Here is a 20,619-nt window from a genome sequence, read left to right on the forward strand (position 1 = left end):
TGTGTAGTTAGCGTGTAGTAACCATGTATGGAAAACAATTTAGTTGAAATTGTTGTTGACCGGTTTTGCGCATTTGAAAGGCCTTGCCGCCCCAAGTATCTCAGAAATTGTTCGGACGCGGCCAAGCAAACACAGTGTCGAATTTTTCCTAAATTCAGAAAAGGAATCCAATTATTCGTGTGGCTATTTGCACCTAAAAAGAGTTATCAAATTTGATTCGGCGCGTATGGTTTTACGCCTGCGCTTCTTGTTTTTTGCGCAGTTTGTTATTGTTTTAATTCGTATGGATCATCAAAGTGGGTGGCATTCTCGCATCAAATGACACACACGGACACCGGCAGGAACGGCCGCCTAAGGCTAGGAATACCGCTTCCAAAAACGCGCTTCGATAGCTTGCAAATAAAATAAACGGCAAAACGCAGCAGGCAACAACGCGAACGCGTCTTTTTGTCTTGAAAAGGGCATTCGGGAAGGCAGGAAAATTCAAGCCAATAAAAGATACATACAAGAAAAAATGCAAAGAGTGCGCGAAAATTGAATGCGTGTGCGAGCGTGTTAGTGTGTGCTCGTGTGTGTCTGCAGCCATAAAACAAACAAATAAAACTAGTGTGAAAAATAATTTGTGTGTTTTGTGTTGTTTAAACAATTAGCCGCAAAAACCCTCGCGTCTCTCACTGTGTCCGTGTGTACGTGTGTGTGTATCCCTGGAATGCGGCAGTCGGCGGCGCATGCGCAAATATTTGTGATTTGTTTTTGTTTGCGCGCAGAAGCTAAAAGAGAGGGAGCGAGAGGCTGAGAGAGTGAAACGGGAAGCCAACATTGGAATACCACATCGATATCGATGGCCGTTTGCATAAGGTTAGTTATACTCTTTAGTTATGCTTCTATTTTCCAACCATCCCACGGGATGAAGCCCACGTAGCCCCCAGAGACCCTGCCCACTCGAAATTAACCCAATCCGCCCATGCCCTCTCCCTGGCTGATCCCGAAAATTGCTCTATTCTCTTGCGATGCACAGTGACGCCCACTTTGTCAGCGCAACGCCCACACTTTCCATTATATTTATTTCTTCTTTTGTCTTGTATTTTTTTTTTTCCAAACCCATTTTCCCTTCCTTTTCTCCACTTATCTTTGGACACTGACAATAAAGAAAAATGCAAGTAAAGAAAAATCAATTTCCCAAAAAAAAAAACAAGCAGGACAAAAACAAAGGGACGGGGGAGGTTAAAGAAGATGTGGAGAGAGAGAGAGGAAGAGAGATCTGAAGAGTGGTATCAGGATCGGTAGAGTGGATTGGAGTGGAGAATGAACGACAATAACATCAATTTTGAGGCATTTATATGCGCCAATAAATTTAACAAGAGAAACGGAGACTGCGATAGAGAGAGACAGGGAACGGGAATGGGCTGATTGTAGGAGGAGGAGGAGGGGGAGGCGGAGAGAGAGGATCAGGGAGAAGCATGGGGAGAAAACCCAACAAATAACAAGCAGAAAGATACACGACAACGTGCAACAATAAGACACAAGATCAAACAAAACCAGCAGCCTCTGCCGACGATGCAGCAACAGCAACAGGTAAAAGCAGCGACCGAGGCGCAGGCGCAGCATTGCAAGGTGTGCTAATAAAGAGGTGAGGCATTCCCAGGAAAGTGCCATCACAACAACAGCAAAATTTTTATCAGTTACAGTTTAATTTGATATACGCACTTAGTTCAAGAGAAATGATAATTAAGAAATAAGACAACTCGGGAGGGAAGGAATTCCTTACCTGATCAAATAATACACCTTGGCAGCATTTCGAAATGTGCAGCAAATCAATACGTATATGTGTGTGTGTGAGTGAAAGAGGCTGCATGCTGGAGGCTGTGCTGGCATGCGGGGGGCAGCAACAACCTGTTACATCGGCGCTGGGCCTCTCCGCACCGCTGCCTGAAATATGTAAAGTCAATTTCGTGTATCGGAAAACTGTAACTAATGCCAAAGCGTCAGCGCAGCAAACAACCAGCAGCACCCATGGGGCAGGGACAGGGGCACAGTTAGAGGCAGCCGCAGCAGCCTTAACCCATTAACGTAGATTGGGGAAATTAAAGCGAAATAAAGAGGTGTACTTATCAGAAGAATTGGGAATAAAGAACATTTTTAAGGTTCTACCCCTCTACCTTTGAGCCCAAATGGATTAATAGATTCTCTGCCTTTTTATCCCATTTACATACATGGAATGGATAGATCAAGCAGCAGTAAAGATCAGGAAAATTCTGGACTTTATAATAGGAGAAAACAAAGTTTTTTAAATCAAATTATAAAAATTTCCCACTGGCTGGGGCTAGTTAGTTACCCTGGAGATTCCGTGTCTAAATGAAAAAAGTAAAAAATATACATAGTACATATGTACAAATTTCCCTACGCAGGGCATCAATGGGTTAACAGGGGCCACTTCTCGGACCAAGTTCGTTGCACGCGGCGGAAAATAAAAGACAACAAAGTAAAAACGTTTTTGTCAATGAAAGAAGAAAACTTTCTTTTGGGCTTATCCACGCAAACATCGCCGACGGCTTTTGGCTCGGTCTGGGGGCCTCTCTTTCGCTCTCTCTGGCTCTCTCTTTCGCATACCAGTATACCCTTTGCAGAGGGTATTCTAATGTTACTGCCCAAAAGATATCAGAAAAGTATCTGAGTAAATAAATCATATACCATCTCCAATTATGAAATGATGTCTTCGTCCGTAAGGTTAGAAAAATCTTATACCGAGTTTGCGATAGGAACGAGTAGGGGAAATAATGTTGTTAATATTATTTTATATTACTTTCAACATAATTGAGTTAAAATTGTTTGCAATAGAAGAACTTTTGTATTATGTAAGCTCTTCAATGACGTAACGTCTCTAGTTCCGACGAACCAAAATCGAACCTAATGAATTGTGTCTTAGAATCCTTTTATATATGTATAATATTCCTATGGGGGCGTTCATTTCTTAAATTCCAACTCCAAAAATCGTATAGTGTCTGCAAGTGCATCCAACATTATAGCATTCTGTGCTTTAATGGGGCGGCGTTTTGGCTTTACGCGCCTGCTGTTTGCTGTTGCTGCTGCAGTATCAGGTCTCGGCCCTGTTCGGCCCCAGCTCCTTGGGGCTCTTCATGGTCCATTAAGACGATTTAGGTTGGCTTCTCTTTTTTGGGGCCGCCCGCTGCCGCTCCCAGTTGGAGGGCGTCACAGCTGCGTGGGAAGATTCCGTTGCTGGTTCGAGCTGTTGTCTCTGTTTGTCATTTCTGGCCTCCAGGTCTGATTGCCAGCCAGCCAGCCAATCTCTGGAGTGTAGTGTCCACGTTGCTGCAACAAGTGTCCCAGTTTATGGCTTCGGATGGCTAGAAGCCACAAAGAGCTACTACCACTAGCTGCTGGCTGCTAGAACTAGTTTAAGTTTCCTGTCGGAGCGGCTCACATAGTCACATAGTCACATACTTACATAGTTGCGCACGCTTTTTCCTTTAGGCCCGTTGCTGCCGTTTGTTGCGGTTGCCGCACCTTGGCCCCCACCACACCACACACCCCACTGACTGACTCTGACTCCCCCTCCCGATCAGCCGCCTGTTATTAACCGTTTGGCCACATTTTCTCACACAGAGAGCGCAGAAATGCTTCGCAGGCCACTCTCTGCCAATTGGCGCGCCTCTGGAAATGACAAACGGCCATGGGCATGGAGCAGTAGAAGAAGAGGCAGGCGGAAGAGGCAGGAGGTAGAGGAGAGTTAGTGTGGCAGGGAGATGCGACAGAGGAGAGGGGAAAAAAGCAGCGGGAGTCGACTCCAAATGGGAGCTGCACTAAATTACTGAAATCAAAAAATATTTCAAGTATTCCAGTCTGGAAAATTGATTTGGAATAACTGTATATTGAGATGGAACGAGTATTTCTTGGATGGGTGTAATCGAAACGGGACTAGCTGCACCGATCTAGCTCATCCAGTTATCGTTACAATCAAATTAACTACGATAGTTCGGCATTCTATGATTAGAAGAATGTTAAGATCAAGATCATAAATGCAAAGCTGAAATTTGTCTTTTTTTCAATCCAAGGTTATAGAAACATTCAGTAGCAGTCTGACTACTGACTGTAACTCATGGATATCCTTAATATCACAGAGTTCTTAAGAATCATCATGAGATCAAGAGATTCCGTCTTCTATTAGACAATCCCCTTGATTCGATGGTACAAGCAACCAAAATAGTTCGACAGATCATGCTCAAATCAGAGATCAAAACGATTGCATCTTCCATTAGATCATAAGTATATGAATTAAGCTGAAGCATTTTTCGTTCAACTTTCAGCCTGGAACAAGTTTATCAAAAGAGCAGAGCGCAGTGTGCTGTGCTGTGCTGTGCTTCACATCAAGTTCATTAGCCAAAAAGCCTAGCCAACCTTCCATTTGGTCTGCTGCCTCCTCCCATAACGGGCTGCCAACAGTTCTCCTTGCGGCCCAAAGAGTCTCACGTAACTGTAACTGATTTGACCTCCCATCACTTAGCTCAGCTACCAAAAAAGAACCTCCTCCATCCAAAGATTTCGCTGCCGTTCTTCCATTGTGAATGTTGTGGTTGTTGTGCGGTCGAAGGGAGGGGACGGACTGTTTGTTGTGACGGTTTTGATGCTTGGCTGGAAAAGCGGTGTGACCTCGACAACAAATTTCTATTGCATGCAATTTGGAATATCGCATGCGCAAATGAACATTAACACTTTTGGCCATGCGCAGAAGAAACAAAACACTGAAAACTTGTTTCTACAATACAAATGTAATGACATAAAGAAAAACAATCGTCATAAAGGAATAGAGATGGAGAATAGTGTATGAAACCGATTCGAAGATACTCTAACAAAGACAAGGATTCAATTCAATATTGCTCTGCGTCATGTACACGACATGTATGTTTTTTCTGTCAAGCATTCTCTTTTGCAATATCATAACTATCTAACGTTCTATTTTTGGGGGATTGGATTCTCTGATGAACACTCATTGAAGACTTCTGATGGCATCACCATCACTCCAATGCTGTGATTGTTTTTCGCTTGGTTAGGGTATAAAGCCATCAAAAACGGCAGCCAGGCCAGGGACCAACAAGAGAGAAAAAGTACGCTTAGAAATTAGAAAGTACGCGCGAGCGGTCTTGGGGAGAGGCTGGGGGGCCTAAAAACGTGGCAAGGCAAGGCGAGGCGCGGCGGTGGGTATATGTATGTGTGTGAGTATAACTCGATTTGTGACTGTCATAAATGGCGGAAATTGTGGGGCTCGAGACAAGGCGGCAGGCGGTGGTAGCGGCAGTGGCAGTGGCAGGCTGTTGGTGGCAGTCGGCCTCAACCGACTTGGGGCACTGTCTCTCCGGCTAGCTTTCTACGGCCTGCCGCCGGTCTTCAGCTTTAGAGCCTCGTCTTCTGGTTCGTTTTTTCCTCTTTCTTGACTATAATTTGTGCCATCAGCATTTTGTTGTCGTTATCGTTAGCAAAGCGAGCGAGTGACAGACAGACAGAGAGAGAGAGAGAGAGAGAGCAATGAAGCGTAAGTTTTGACATTTCACCAACTCTCTTTTCGCCTCTCTCTTTTAACATGCTCTCCATATTTAGCCAAGCAGAGAACGCGCTTAGTGCCATCATTTTGACAGATTTTTATTAATTCTTTCCCTTTTTTTCTGCGTACCGTACACTCTTTATGACTTACTCAAGGCTAGAACGCTTTTAGCCGAAGCTTAAATGCCCTTCTACGCACTTCCATCGCCCCTAAATGCACAAGAGGGAATCCCTGACAGAGCATGCAAGTAGTTTTCCGCGGGTGAGACTGGATATCGAGAATAAAGGAAACAACATGCATGTCGTGTGTTCGACTCGATTCGTGCCCACCCCTTGGCTTAAAGAATGAAGTAACGTTTTTCTTTGCTGAAAGGGTATTGGAAGCTGGGAGAACCGGCTCCGAGCGTTCCCTTCGAACTGCGTTTATTATTACACTTAATGTGACTTGATTTATAAACAAGAGCAGCAGCACAGCATCCACCGAAAGACGGCTACACCTCCTACTCCTGCCTCTCAATCGCCATCTCCCATCTGTTTGGAGAGACAAGCAACGACATGCCTGAGTGATCAAAAAAAAACAATATATGTATGTATTGGGTTACCACCCCACCCCAAAAACAAACTTCTGTTACCTCTTGTTACCTTTACTGCTATCCGAACTGTCTTTTAATTAGTTCATACACTTTGTATGTAAGGAAACTGCAACGCAATTTCTACACGTCTCGCCATCTCTCCATCTCTTTTTCACTCTCTCTCTCTCTCTTTCTCTCTCTTTGGTATATGCATAACACTTCCCTTCTACTTCCCTCCATCGGCCCATCCGTTCCTCCTTTTGATCGTGTCTTTCAATAAATCGTTCAATCCGGAAGTTTGTAGCGCGCTCACACAAAAGAAATACCGCGAACAGTCGCCTCCTCCCCGCCCAGTAAGCCGCTTTTGTGCCCAAGAAAGGAAATAGAATTTTCTTCCATTTGCTTCTTCCTTCTGGGCAATAGAGATTCTCAAAGTCATTTTAATGGTTTCCGCTTTTTATGGCATTGCTCGGGTATTATTATTGGTAAAAAATTAATAGAAATTTAATTGGATATGGGAGTGGGGTTCGGTTCGGTTGAAGAAAGATGAAGGGGAGGGGTTAGGGCATTTATTGCGCATGCGCGCCGCCATCTCTTCCTGTCTCTCTCTCTCTCTCTATCTCTCTCTCTCTCTGCCTCTATTGGAGGTCTTTATGGTTCGTTCACGGTTTGTTCTCACCCCCTCTCCCACTCTCCGCGCGTACATGTGTGGGAGTGGGAGAGGTTAAAGCGTGCTAATGCTTACATAATGCTTTGTTTTCGGTCGTTTTTAGTGTCTCTTTTCTTTTGGAGTATCGTTCGCTTCTCGTTCACGTACGGCGTAGTGTGTACGTGAGGGGTAGGCTTTGAAGAAAGTTGAGGACACTATAAATTATGTGATTTGGGTTCCATAATCTCCCCCGTATAGGGTACAAGATTGATATTTCGATCTAGTTTTATGGATTTATAGGCCCAGATATGGAATGATAAGCATAAATCAGTTTAGACTGTAATTTGTTTGGTTTTTACTGGATGGAAAAACTATTTGGGTTAATTTGGGATCATTTAAAGTAATTTTAGACCCTCTTTGTATGAGTTCTCAAGAAAAATATGATGCGAATATAAAGATAAAGTCTGCTTTTTGATTTTTTATATAGATTTTATATATAAATACTATATGAAGAGATAGAAAGAGAGACAGAAGAGATATTTTATGCTATAGATTGTATATCGATTTTAAAGGATTTCGATTTCTAGAGTCACTATCGGGAGTGAAATGCGGATATACATACCTCTATTTTGAGTGTATTTACCCGTACAATACATTAATGAAACATAAATCTAGGAAAATACGAAGTTTAAAGTCACAGATCGGAAGTTATTAACCCAAATTCCAATTAATTTTCAAACGAGTAAACAAATACCATAACCATAAATCTTTTTCAAGCTTTAAAAATTTCAAAACTTGAATCACTACAAATTTCAGCTCCTTAGAGACAAAATCCACCCACAGATGTGTAAATATATAATCCCCACAAAATCACACCATATAAAGCACGCGCTCTCCGTTCTCCCGCATTCTCCGAAAGCAGCTGCCGCCCACACACGTACAAAGTCCACGTTTAAGGAGTGTGAAGGGGCTCTCTAATAAAGTTATACAAAGAATGGACCACAACAAAAAATCGAAAGTAGCTGTCGAGCTATAGAAAAGAATTTCAGCAGCAGCAGCAGCCCAAAAATTAATGAAATGAAATCTCCGGCCAGACAAAAGGTAGAAACCAAACATTAGCATATATGAATTTATTCTACTTCATTATGTTTGGATGTTTGTGGAGTTAGGAACCACTTTACTGGATAGAGGTTTTAGGTGTGGGGCCACAATGAAACAACAATTTTACACCGAACGATGAACGATGAGAAATGCTTATTTTCTTTTGGATATTTTTTGATGAAGAATGTTTTGAGAACGCCCCAAGCCACATGATAATTAAATATTTGTACATATGAACTTTACTGGGTTACGGGGCCAAACAGCGATGGATAGAAATGGAGATGGAGTTGGAGTTGGAGTCGGGGCTGTGGAGTCTCTTTAGAGGTTTCTTCTTTGGAGATGCTTTGCTTTTTTTTTTGCTGCTTTTGGCAAGAGTTTTGCTAACAAGTTGATCCACTCATTTGATGTTGGCCTCAAGATAAATGTACAAGCGTCTGTACTCTACTCGTAGCTGTGGGTCTAGGAAATTTGCATATTTCAACAATTTGTTGCTTGTTCTTTGGATGTTGTAACTGTTTTGTGCCCCTTTTTGAGGGCGTGTTAATGGTGGGTTCGGTTCTTTGCCCAAGAGATTCTCATTCGGCGATAAATTCGAAAGTTACAAATAACCAAACCAAAACCCATTTGCTGTGTTTCAATCGTTAGGTTTGGGTTTATTTTTCGTGGGTTTCTGTTAATTTACATGCATAAATAATTTGCACAAAAGTTGAGAGTTTTTGCGGCATGAAATGGATAAGTTTATGTCTATCGACGGGCGGTCCTCTCCCGTCTACGTCTCCGTCGCCGGAGTGGAACTGTCGTCGTAAAAATCAAATATGCGCTGCAGACTTGACGCAAATGATACCCATAAACCATAAAACCATAAAGTTGAGAAATGGAAATTGTATTCGAACAGATTGAGGGATTGGCGAAGGTAGGGTTTTCGTTTGGTTTTCGATTAGTCCGGGTGTTGTCTGCGGGGAGTGTCACAAAAAGTTATTCCGGTTTGGATAAGGGAACCCACTAAGATGTAGAAGCTGTTATGGATTGGATATATGTAGCAATAATTTAATCTACATATTAATTTTGTTGAGTTTTGTCTTGTGCCTCGGCACAGGTTCAGGTTCAGCACATAATTAAGCAGTTTATAATCCAATAGACCCCCCTCCGGGTAGGGATCATTCGTTTGAAGTTTGCTAGAGAACTGGTTAATGGAGAAATTGAGGAAGATTATAATACAAAGAATCGGGAAATATAGAATGGTGTATTTTATATACTGATATATCATTAAGAAAGTTTTCTACAACGACGAATTTTATATACATAATAGACACAATATGCTTTCCCTGTATATCGTTTCTTTATAATCGTTACCTCTTATACTCGTTCCATGATATACATCATTTCTTTGATATACTTGTACTCGTTGTATAGTTTGCTCTTTAGATCATTTACTCATTGAATGAAACATTAGATGTACGATGTATTAACTGAGATACACCCTCGATATGTAACCCTGCATATATTATAAATATCGCCGTATTATACAGCCAGGCCAGTGTATCTACATTTTAAAGCTTTACTTTCATATCTGGTAATATTTATGTATGTGCACTTAATCCCACATATAACCCATCTTTAAAATCGTAAACTTTCTTATAAAATCTCTCCCCCACAAAACCCTACTCTTTAATCCATTGTGGCAAAGCCCGGCTTGGCGTAGTTTTCCCACAGCTTGTGCTCCACTTAAGGGGTTTTCATTAGGGAAAAGTCGCTGCATTTGTAATCAGTAATCCCAGTAATCCCCGCCCTCCCCTGGCACATTCTCACCGCAAAAGCTTGACTTATCGTTTAACCTTCGTTCGTTTATAATTTTTCCAGTTCTTCAAGCTTCTAGCTTCAGGCTTTTGTTTTTTTCGGTTTCTGCTCTGCCTTTTTTTATTTTTTTGTATTTTTTTGCATTGTTATTAAGTTTTTGTGTGTTGCCTACTGTGCTACACATGGCCTTTAATGACGGCTTGCTACGTTTATGGTTTACTATAAAAAAGGGCACCATACAAAACTTGTGGGTGGCCCCTAGATGTCTGTCTGTGTCTGGTCTTTGAAATTTATAGTAGAATAATATTTGATTTCGTTTAAGAATCAGAATCGTGGAGTATGCATTTCAAGCATATCAATTTACAGAACCGTGGCTAAAGTTCTCCCTCAGCATTTCCGAGAACTCTGGCGTGGATTGATAAATCTACTCGTAGAGTCAACGGAGTGTCACGTGCAATTTAATCGTCTTTTGATGGTTACAAATCTGCCTCAAAGATGAGCGGGCGCTGATAAATGGAACTTCCCGAAGAATACAGCGTGGAATCGTGTGAGTTTTTGTTTGGAGGTGTTTGAAAATACCCTGTAATCGCAGGATGGATTGTATTTGTAACAGGAAGCCCTAACGACCAAGTGCTTAATCTTAAAGGCATGACAGATCCAACAATCACAATATGTTGCATTTCCCGTACTTCTTGCATTTGTGGAAAGTACTCTCTTTACAAGCAAATCGTTTTAGTGGGTATCCCATAGTCGGGATCTGCTTTTTTTTCTTTCGGCTTTTGTCCCGCGCTCAATGGTTGTGTGCATCCTTTTGTCTCCGTCTTTCGGTTCAGGTGGGTTCATTCATGAAAATTTTGCGCCTCTCTTCCGCCACAGTCGAAGAGTCATCTGTCTGACTTAGCGTCGACTGGTGGACGGACAGTCGACGTTTGTCGTTTGTCATTCGATACAACCAATGAAGGCGTTTGATATTTATTTCGTTTTCCTTGGTTTGTTTTTGTGGAGCAGAGCAGAGCAAAGCAGAGCAGAGCATTTGAAAAACGATATATGGAGATGGTGGGGACGGCTAAAGCACGGATTGTATATGGGATACCTTATACCACGCGTTTTTTGGTGCGTGCAATGCAAATGCAATGGACCGTGGACCCCGGAGCTTTGGATCGGGTGATTGGCGGCAGAGAAGTCTGGTTTCTGATTCGGCTTTTCCGTTTTCCTCTCATTCTCATTTATTTATTTCTTTCTTTTTTCTGTGTGGGTGTGTGTGTTGCTGTGGGGGTTTTCTTGTCTCATTCAAGCGTCTCTGTGGATGTCTGCAGTTGAGTAGTGGGTGGCTTGGTGGCTAGCAGGGACGGAAGGAGGCACTAGTGGGGGGTTTTGCTATAATTGAATGAAATTTTCGGTAGAATGTGAGAGCTAGTTCCATCGGAAAAAAGCTCTCGCGGCATGGTTCCAATCTACAGCAGCGGTGGGGAGCAGTTATCAGCGAAACTCGATCAAATAGCCGAGTCATGCACACGACATGCATGTTGTTTTTGTACTATTCTCGGGCATTCCCTTTTGCAGCAATGTATAATGTCGAAGCGATGGGAGCACTCTCTTTTTGGGGCTCCCATCCATGGCTTATCCACTATGAAAGTTAAGCTTCATTTGACTGCGATCCGCATGTGCCATTTGATCATTTCGGTTCGGGTACCAGTCGCGCAGCCCTGGTCAGTCCTCTATGCCACTTCAATCTCCATCTGGTCGGCCAGTTATCGTCGTCGCCAGTCGTCGCCGAAGCTTTTGCCTTTTCAATACACATTTCATTGTCTGGGCGCGCGGTCAGTCGTTGGATTGTTGTTAAGTAAGTGTACTTAACCCACATGACTTGCGGTTTTCCTACGTGTACCGGGTATTTCTGGCCCCCCGATTCGCGCTCTGTTCGGGTCTTTCTCTCTCTCTCTGCTCGTATTCGGATTCGGAATCGGAGTCTGGGGGCCCTCTGTCTGTCTGTCATCACCTCCGAAAAAGCTGTCATTGCCTGGGATCTGATCACCGACGTGTGCGTGCGTGCCTGCTAAAGAGATTTCTTAACCTTGAGTGACTTTGAGCATTTTTCAACCATCCATTCCATCCATCCATACCTCGTATTTATTAACCAATTTTTGTGTTTTTTTTTTTTGGTTTATTAAATTACTGTTTGCACATGTGTGTCCGTCTATAGTGCTCCCTCCATATGCGTGTCTGTTTACCCCAATCCACGCTCATTTCCTTAATTAAACACTTGTTTCATGGTCTGTTGGGCCATTGCCTTAAAGATATGTACATTTACCGGGTACTCCTAGAGACAAGCAAATATGCCGACTCCTAAAATAATATTAAATTCAAGAGCAACAAAGAAAAATGGCAATTTACAGAAATAATTATGCTCGAACAGCAAAAAATAATAAATTAATAAAGATTATGTAAAAGTGATCAAAGCAATTTTTTGTATGGTTTGCGAAAATCAATCAAAAGTTCAAAAATAGTTGCTTAATCATTATATTTAGACTGCGTTTGTTGTTCAAAAAAGAAATGATGAAACTTAATGTACGAGTATGTGGGGTTTATATTATTATTTATCAGGTTTTCGGTTGTAGCCACTTTGCCTTTAGCCACAGAGATACGCAGAGCCTTGGTTCCTCCTGAAATGCCAATTTGGTGACAAACATTTCCCAAGGACTACTTTCACGACAGTTCTTTTATCCACTCGCTTCTATGATTCTCTCTGAGCGAGCCTATCCAATGCGCACTCTCACTCCAGGCGAGAATAACGGCCTGAAAATTAACAGAGAAGGCACATATGTAAGAGAAGAGTACACACAACTCATTCCACAGTCCTCTGATCAAACAAATTGGGAATAATCTTACGATCCGTACACATCAAACAAATCATCAAAACAGGAAACATTATCATTAAAAAACCTTAAGTAATATCAAATAAAATATTATTTATGGTTTATTTTGAAGTAAATTGGTTATTATATACCCTAGGCTGAGGATTTTAATGGAACAGAATATGAATACATCTAAAGAATGAAAACTAGATCTTCAATAGCGAATATCATCTGCAAAATTATTCATAAAAGAACTCCTACCTTTTCAAAGTCAGTCTCTGGTAACATTGTTTCCTCCACTCTCAGTGGAATCCCCTTCTTCGAAAATGATATCCCCTTGAGGTGCAGCCTATCAGGCGACTACCATCTACCATCTATAGCAAATAAATTCATGGCTAGACCCATTAAAAACTTATTATACTTTTTAGTATGCCACTCTTGTTTTATTGTCCATTGTCAAGTTAAGATCTGAAATAGAATTCCCAAAGCACCACCCACTGTGCATGGGAAAAGTAATTTTCATAATTTTGCACTCCAACACCTTTCCCACTCCCACTGCCCCAAAGAAGAGAAGATAAGAGAAGAAGAAGCCGCCTATGCCCCAGAGGGGGAATCTGTCTCTCGGCTCGTTATATCTTCAGATTAACATACAACCCATTCTTGTGGGGATGTTTTTCATCTGAAGCCTCATATTAAAATGCCACTAATTATGGCAATTTGTTATTGGCAAAGCACCAAAGCCGATGCCAACGCCTATGATCTCTCGGGTTCTCCTTCGCATCAACAATGCTAGACCATTAGCAAGATCAAAAGTTTATTAGCGAAAACAAAGAGGGGTAAAGACCTATGTAATAGACATAAGAGGTAAAACCTCACGCACAAGTAGGAAAAAGTAAAGGTAACACACAACAAATATAAAGGAAAAGAAAGGCGTTATTCGGTGGACAGTGCTTTGAATACCCTTAGAGATAGATCAATATTTTTGGGATTTTTCTATGTTTCTGGCCAGATTCTGGAAACATCTGTTCATTATCGTTCATACCCTCTGCAAGGGTATACTTGTACAAAATTCAGCATTAAGTGCGTCCAATACCGACATTCATCGCCCAAGGCCATACACGCTCTTACACGCGCATATTGAAATAAATTTTGTATTTATTTATTGTATTTCGATCCCCCCTAGTCCTCTACCCTTTAACCAGGTGATGATTTGCTATTTGCTGGCCTCGCTCCCAGTGGGAAAAGGGGAATTTCTGGTCTCTGGCCCACCTCTCAAAGATTTAAGGGGAGGCTTGGGAAAAAGGTTAAGTCGAAATCGGAGTTGGAGCATGTGTAGGTACATGTGCTACAAATTGAAGGCTTTTTATGGGTATACCCTTGCACAAGGGCTTTATATTGGTTGTGCCATAAATTTGGATTAGCTGAGGATTATGAGTCTTTAGTTTTAGGCATTTTATAGTCGTTAATTATGGAGTAGGCCTAGTCTGAACTCATACAATAAATGAAACCACATGCGTATATCACAGTCGTATAGGCCTGTTTTTTAAAGAACTCCTTGAAGAGGTATTTCGCACAAACCACTCAAGTAAAAGGAGCTGGGTTTTAAATGTATTATGATTATTCCAAAGTACTTTTCCAAATTCCAAATTCAGCATTCTCATAAAGGTAGGTAGATAATGAAATTGCGACTCAAGATATAAAATTGACTGTAAAAAAGAAAGGAATCCACTGAATCCTAAGTGATAGATAAAAGGGGACGCAGTATTTCAGACGCCTATCATATGCACGTTACCAAAACTATGATAAATTTTCCAAATGTATAAATAGCTGTGAAACCTCTTGTCCTTCTCCCTCCTTATAGGGTATCGCAAGTGTCTTATGCTGTTCTTAAACCCAAATTTCACTCCTTCATTTTAATGCGCTGCCCGCGAAGCTTTTCATTTGTTGTTTCCCCTCGTTTTCTCATGGCAATACCAAAAAAAGGGAGATTGGCTGGCAGGGGCCCAGGAGGAGACTCGAAGATTGGAGGGGTGGTGGAGCGGGGCCAGTTGAGGGTTAAGTATTGGCATTTCCGACTGGGAGAGACCCGAGCCGAGACTCGTCTTCATTGAAATCGAGCTGAGAGCTGCTGAGACGACTCTCGATCCCAGTTTCAGCTTTGCTTGCGGGGGGGACAGGGACAGGGACAGACACACGGCATGGCAATCAAAGGCAAAAAATCTACACCAACAGCACAGCAAAGCACAGCACAGCAACAACAATGAGAGCAATATTTGTGCTCATTAAGCGTAACTGACACACGAAGTTTTTTTGCTGTTGTTGTTGTTGTTTTTTTTGGAGGGTTTCTTCATTTCGCAAGTCGCCAAAAACTACGCCAACGGGACAGAGTTTTTTTTTGTTTTGTTCGGTTTTGTTGTTGCTGTGACTCAACGGATCTGGCCCTCCATTCTCTCTCTCTCTCTCTCTCTCTCTCTCTCTCTGTGAATCTCTCATGTCTTCTGGGAGAAGAGTAGATTTTTTTGCTGCTGCCAGCCGCCTTCTTGCATTGTTTTTAAACCCATTACTTGTAGAGCAATTCGAAGGGCATATCCGATACGGAGATGGAATAAATATACCCCTAAGAATAGGTTGTATTCTACAATTCTGCGCCTTTTTACATCCACAGTTCTGTAATGTGTATGAAGATCCCTGTCCCTACAAAAAAAAACCATCCCTCGAATTAAAGGTTTAGTTTCCACCATTAGACATTTGAATCATATTTGTTGTACGCATAAAATAGATCTTTACTCTGCCTATAAGGATAAAAGCTACCCACGTATTCTCTCTGGCATTACAGCCAAATCCCAAACAGATTGTTGCTCAAGTCTTTTAAAATTAGTTTCTACTGGATCGTTAAAAGATTACAAGTCACAAATATTTGAATATATTGCGGGGTATCCTTCAGTCATAAGACATTCCCCCCACCAATCCGTACTTGTTTTTGCAGTTTCTTTTGTGTGGGGCTCGGTTCGTTTTGCTTTTGGGCAATTTGCAGGCGGCTGCGGCCCCCCCAAACGGCCAGCGAGCGATTGCTATTATTTTGAGGTAATTCGATGATTTACAACTGTTGCCGTGTTTTGTAAGTTTTCTTTTCAGAATATGCCCACAGATCCCACTCTCTGTCCGTCTGTTTGTCCGCCTGTCCGGCAAACAACAATGAAGGGCCAGGCCTGAACCGGGGGCCAGGCCCTCACCGCATTCTTTTGTTATGTTGCCAATTCTTTTTTTTTCTCTTTTTTTTTTTGGTTTGGCCAAAAGGTTTTTCTTCTGCAATTTTGCATACCCGAAACATCTCAATGGGGATGTGGTTACCTTTGTGTAGCGTTTCTCATCTTTCGATTCGCGGGCAACTTACAATTCACACCTGTTGTCATTTTTCTTACCCCTCGATGGCCATTTGTAAGGGGAGAAGCACGCATTCGCGTTCCAGGGCTTGGGCTGATATGTAGCTGGCAAGTTGACAGCCTAAATAGCCCAAGAAAAAGGGTGAGGATCCCACTCTCTCTTTGCTCTGTGGTAAATGTGATCCAGATGTTCTCTTTTGTAGATTACACATAATTTCTAGAGCTTAAGAGCTGTCCTGGCTGGCTTGGCAGTTCTATTCTGGCTACAAGGACAAGTTCTATGTTAAAACATAGGTTCAGCCACAATGTGAGAGAGGGACTCGCAGGAGTAACAGCTGGAACAAATAATGAGTAACGAGCAAAACTTAAGCTCTACTTAGAGTGTAATGAATGATTAATATCCCAATTATAGGAGCACGTTCAGGTATGGTTTCTGCAGAAAAATCAGGATGCTTTCCTCGGAGACAGGATCAGGGATCGCCTTAAAAATCTATCCTAAAAAATGATATCGGCTCTCAGTTTTCCCTCTCACTAAACACTGAAAAACCACTTCAAACTAATTTTACCTAATTATTAGAAATTTATTGAACCAAAACAGATGTCAAAGAAAGTCCATTGTTTGTTGTTGTGGTTCTAATAAAGCCCACTCTATTCATTAAGCGAAAGAGTGGGCATCCAAATTAATAACATGTGAGTAGCAACATTTCAATTGCGCCTGCGCCGAGAGTCCCATCCATCAAACCATGAACTGAATTTCACTTTCGAGATACAAATGCGACGATAGACCGATTCGAGTCACTGCGATTTACTGCTGGTGCAGCGGTACTTAGTGGGCTTTCAGTTTTCAAACCAGACTGCGGAAGCCTACGTTTAAGTCAACACATAGAGACGCCATCTGGTGATTAGACGCTTCAGCGCCAACCCCATCCCCACCCATCCGGGAGAGCTAGAGCCTGGGAGACAATACGACCATACCATACAGTTTACATTACAATTCCCTACGTCAAATGGAGTTTTTGGCGCCGCTTCGTTGCATTTTCTCGAGCACAAGACACATGCACTGTGAAAAATTTCGTATTCACTTACACTAGAAAATATAAATAGTAGGAACTTCGTGATTCGATAAGGATTAGCCTGGAAGATCAGCTGTATGTCCAAAAATACCTAATTTACGTGCTGAAATGTACTAAATTTTAAAGAAAATATTACTCAAACAGCCCGTCCTGCTCTTTGATGTATTGCAAAAGAGAATGCGAATGAGTCCAAAAGCAAAGTACATGTCGTGTGCATTACTGGTGAACTTTTTCAAAAGGAAGTTTTGTTTAACATAGTCTGAGATCCACTCAGGGGATATCTGGATACTTTATCGATAGATTCTAGTCGGGCGAATACCTGGATCGAATACTCAAGTTTTTTCTCAGTGTTTTAGAGATAGAGAGGGCGGCGGCCGGCTCGTGTGGCATGTCATGGCTTCAGTGGTGCGACAAATGCTCATTTCACTTTCTATCAGCGTCTGGCGGCAGTCTAATGGAAGTTTAATTATGCTACAATGACGGCGTGCCCTCGGCTGTCGCATAAATTACATTGTACAATGCCTTGATTTATAGTTTTTTTCCATCCATCCACAATTTTTTTTTAATTTTTTTTGCTAATGCCTTGCCCATTTTTTATGTATTGCAGGTCTCTGAGGTCGTAGGCACCACTTAAAGACAACTAAAAGGAAACTAAAACGAAAAAAAAACAGAAAATATAAGACAAGGCAAACAAGGAACCGACTCAAAAATGTCCGGCAATCAACAGCAGCAACAAAACCAGCAGAAGACATTAACCACAACAACATTAACAGCAGCAGTAGCAGCAGCAGCAGCAGCAACAACAAACGGAACAACCACTTTGAACAATAATTTGATAAAAACAAATAGCGTTGACAAAATTATAAGCAAAACAGCGACGCAGGCAATTAGCAAGCAACAGCAGCAGCAGCAGCAGCAGCAGCAGCAGCAACAGCAGCTACCAAGACGCTCTTTGTTGCCACCAACAGCAGCAGCTACATTACAGCAGCAACAGCAGACAGTGCCACACTCAACGCAGCAACAAAGCGTAACGACAGCAGGAAAGAAGCAGCAGCAGCAACAGCAATCACATCAATTGCAGACTGTGGCCACAATCCATCAGCCACACTCCACGCAACAGCAACAGCAGCAGCAACATCATCATCAGACATTGACTTCTCGCTTGCCCATACAACAGCAATCCACTAAAGAATTGCCCAATCTTGCAACACATCAACAGCAGCAGCAGCAGCAGCAGCAGCAGCATCAGCATCAACGTCGCAGCTTCTACCAATTGCAGCAGCAGCAGCACTCCCTTCGCAGCCCAAACCTTAAGGCACCAGCACCCGCACACTCCATACCGCCTAGATACCAGCCACCGCCACAGCCAGGCACGGGGATACTGAAACCACATTTGCCCATTAAATATCCGCCGGATATACCCCAGCTATCCAACATCTACATACCAGACTCGCTCAAGCAACAGCAGCAACAGCAGCAGCATCCACAGCAAACACGCTATCTGCAACATCCGGCTGTTTTAAAGGGAGGAGCACAGGATATGCTGAAGTTTGTACGCAAGCCGGAACAGGAACATCCATCGCCAAATGCCTCGGTCACGTCCAGCGGCACTGGTATACCCACAGCCAATGGAGGCGGACGCCTGACGGTGGAACAGAATCGCCAGCTGCAGTCGCTGGTGAATGAGCTTCGCACCCTTAAGGAGCAGAATCAGCGGCTGCTGGATGACAACCAGGAGCTGAGGGATCTGTGCTGTTTCCTGGATGACGATCGGCAGAAGGGACGCAAGTTGGCCAGGGAATGGCAACGCTTTGGTCGTTACACGGCCAGTGTAATGCGCCAAGAGGTGGCTGCCTATCAGGTGAGTGAAAGCAGATCGAAAATCAATTGATCATGCCTAATGGGAATGTGTATTCTTTCAGAACAAACTACGTCAGTTGGATGACAAACAGCAAGAGCTAATCACCGACAATCTGGAGCTGAAAGAGCTCTGCCTGTACTTGGACGAGGAGCGTGCCCATGTGGCTGCCAATGCGCTGTGCGCCGGGTGTGGTGCGGCCACCAGGAATGCCCTGCGCGACGACGGCGACGGCTCCAGCTCCAGCACCCAAGCGGATGAGACCATCACAGCCTTGCGGAACTATGCTGAGCAGCGCCAACTCCCCCAGGTGAGCAGCCACATAAAGAAGCCGCCACCACCACCAGAATCATCTTATAATGTGACTCATATGCAGGATCTACGTCATGCTCACACGCTGAACGATCAGACGCTTCAGTATGTGCGCTCGCTGGAGCGACGCATCCAGCAGCTGGAGGAGGAACGCACCACGCCAACAGCCCACATGCAGCAGCCGACGCCCACGCCTCAGGCCGCCACACCAACGCCACAGCCAGCCACAGCCACAGCACCAGCCAAATCAGCGCCCTCGCCCCATCAGCAGGAGATCAACAGCAGCAGCCAGCAGCAGGCGGTGGCTGCAGCAGCGGCGGCCGCAGCGGCCATACAGCTGCCAGAACCGATAGCTGGCCGTCCGGAGGCGGTGGTGCGGGCCCTCCAAGTGCTGGAGGTGCGAGAGCAACTGGAACGCGACCGACTGGGAAATTTGGCTGGCAGTGCCCTCGATCAGATGGACGATGGCGAGAAGGCGCTGGTGCGCGAGATGTGCAACGTGGTCTGGCGCAAACTGGAGGGCAGTCCGCACGGACCCGCTGCCTTGGAGCCGCTCTAAGCACACCCACACAGAAACACACACAGAACCTAAACCGGGCTAACACTTAGACATAAGTAAACATTTAATCCTAACTTATCCGTAATATTTAATCCTAAAACATTGTACAAAGTTCAAACCACAACCTAAGCTTAAGACCCGAGAGACCACAAAAAAGCGAAAGAATACTCAAAAAAATGTTTCAGAGTACGCCATCAACGGATGCAAAATCATGGGATAGGTATATTGTGTTCCCCTAACAGTACTTGTATAGTGATTCAGCTTTGAAATCGAGCTTTAACTGGTCTTAAAGCTAACCGATTTGGATGCGAATCGATCGCACTGCTCTGCTCTGCTCTGCTCAACTCAACTGAAAGGATGACTTCACAAAATCAAATAATCAACTCCATTGTTGGTTATTTTCGATTTAGAGGAAACTTTCCAATGCCGATCATTTCATAGGATCACTTTTTTTAATTAATCTAAAGTAGCTACCCCGACGATGATGGTGATGATGTGGATGATGATCTGTTTTTCTGTTGATGGCCGTATTCTCATAACTATTTTTTTTTTATAATTATTGTAAACTTTGACTGTTATTTTTGAGGAAATACTAATGTCTTTGCTAAATCAAAATACAAAATGCAACAAATATTTCCATAAACAATTAACGATGATGCCATGGATTTACTTTGGATTCTTCTTCTGTGTTTTGTTTTGTTGTTCAGCTAATTCATGCACTGTCCGGCCGCGGTTTCGGTCGCGCCTGAGAGAATCATCAGGGTGTGAACATGTGGGTTTTAAATACTCATTAAATATGCAAGGCAACCTTTCTTTTGGCCGCTTTTGCTTTGACGCGGATTGGCTTAAACGAGGGGATAAGCATCGTATGAAAGCGTGTGAAAGGAACGGTAAGGAGATGTGT

The 20,619-nt window shown here is 43.1% G+C and overlaps 1 protein-coding gene across 2 annotated transcripts; it reads left to right on the top strand.

Moving 5' to 3' along the window:
* The first annotated feature begins 78 nt into the window (after nucleotides 1-78).
* On the top strand, nucleotides 79-20,365 carry LOC108163118 (mediator of RNA polymerase II transcription subunit 15). 2 transcript variants are annotated; one of them, XM_017298224.2, is made up of 4 exons: nucleotides 79-858; nucleotides 17,594-18,847; nucleotides 18,909-19,154; nucleotides 19,221-20,365. In XM_017298224.2, the coding sequence occupies exons 2-4, from the start codon at nucleotides 17,696-17,698 to the stop codon at nucleotides 19,713-19,715; spliced, it is 1,893 nt and encodes a 630-aa protein (XP_017153713.2). In that variant the 5' UTR covers nucleotides 79-858; nucleotides 17,594-17,695; the 3' UTR covers nucleotides 19,716-20,365. The 2 variants fall into 2 exon arrangements, with proteins under 2 accessions (XP_017153713.2, XP_033248890.1); XM_033392999.1 differs by lacking the exon at nucleotides 79-858 and adding an exon at nucleotides 11,472-11,518.
* The last annotated feature ends 254 nt before the right edge of the window (nucleotides 20,366-20,619 follow it).

This window comes from Drosophila miranda, chromosome 4 (genome assembly GCF_003369915.1).
Source record: "Drosophila miranda strain MSH22 chromosome 4, D.miranda_PacBio2.1, whole genome shotgun sequence".
Lineage (NCBI taxonomy): Eukaryota > Metazoa > Arthropoda > Insecta > Diptera > Drosophilidae > Drosophila > Drosophila miranda.

Coding starts and splice junctions, on each gene's coding strand:
- LOC108163118 (XM_017298224.2), top strand. CDS start 17,696: ATGTCCGGCAATCAACAGCAGCAACAAAACCAGCAGAAGACATTAACC. Junction 18,848..18,908: donor AAGAGGTGGCTGCCTATCAG/GTGAGTGAAAGC, acceptor GTATTCTTTCAG/AACAAACTACGTCAGTTGGA. Junction 19,155..19,220: donor AGCAGCGCCAACTCCCCCAG/GTGAGCAGCCAC, acceptor ACTCATATGCAG/GATCTACGTCATGCTCACAC.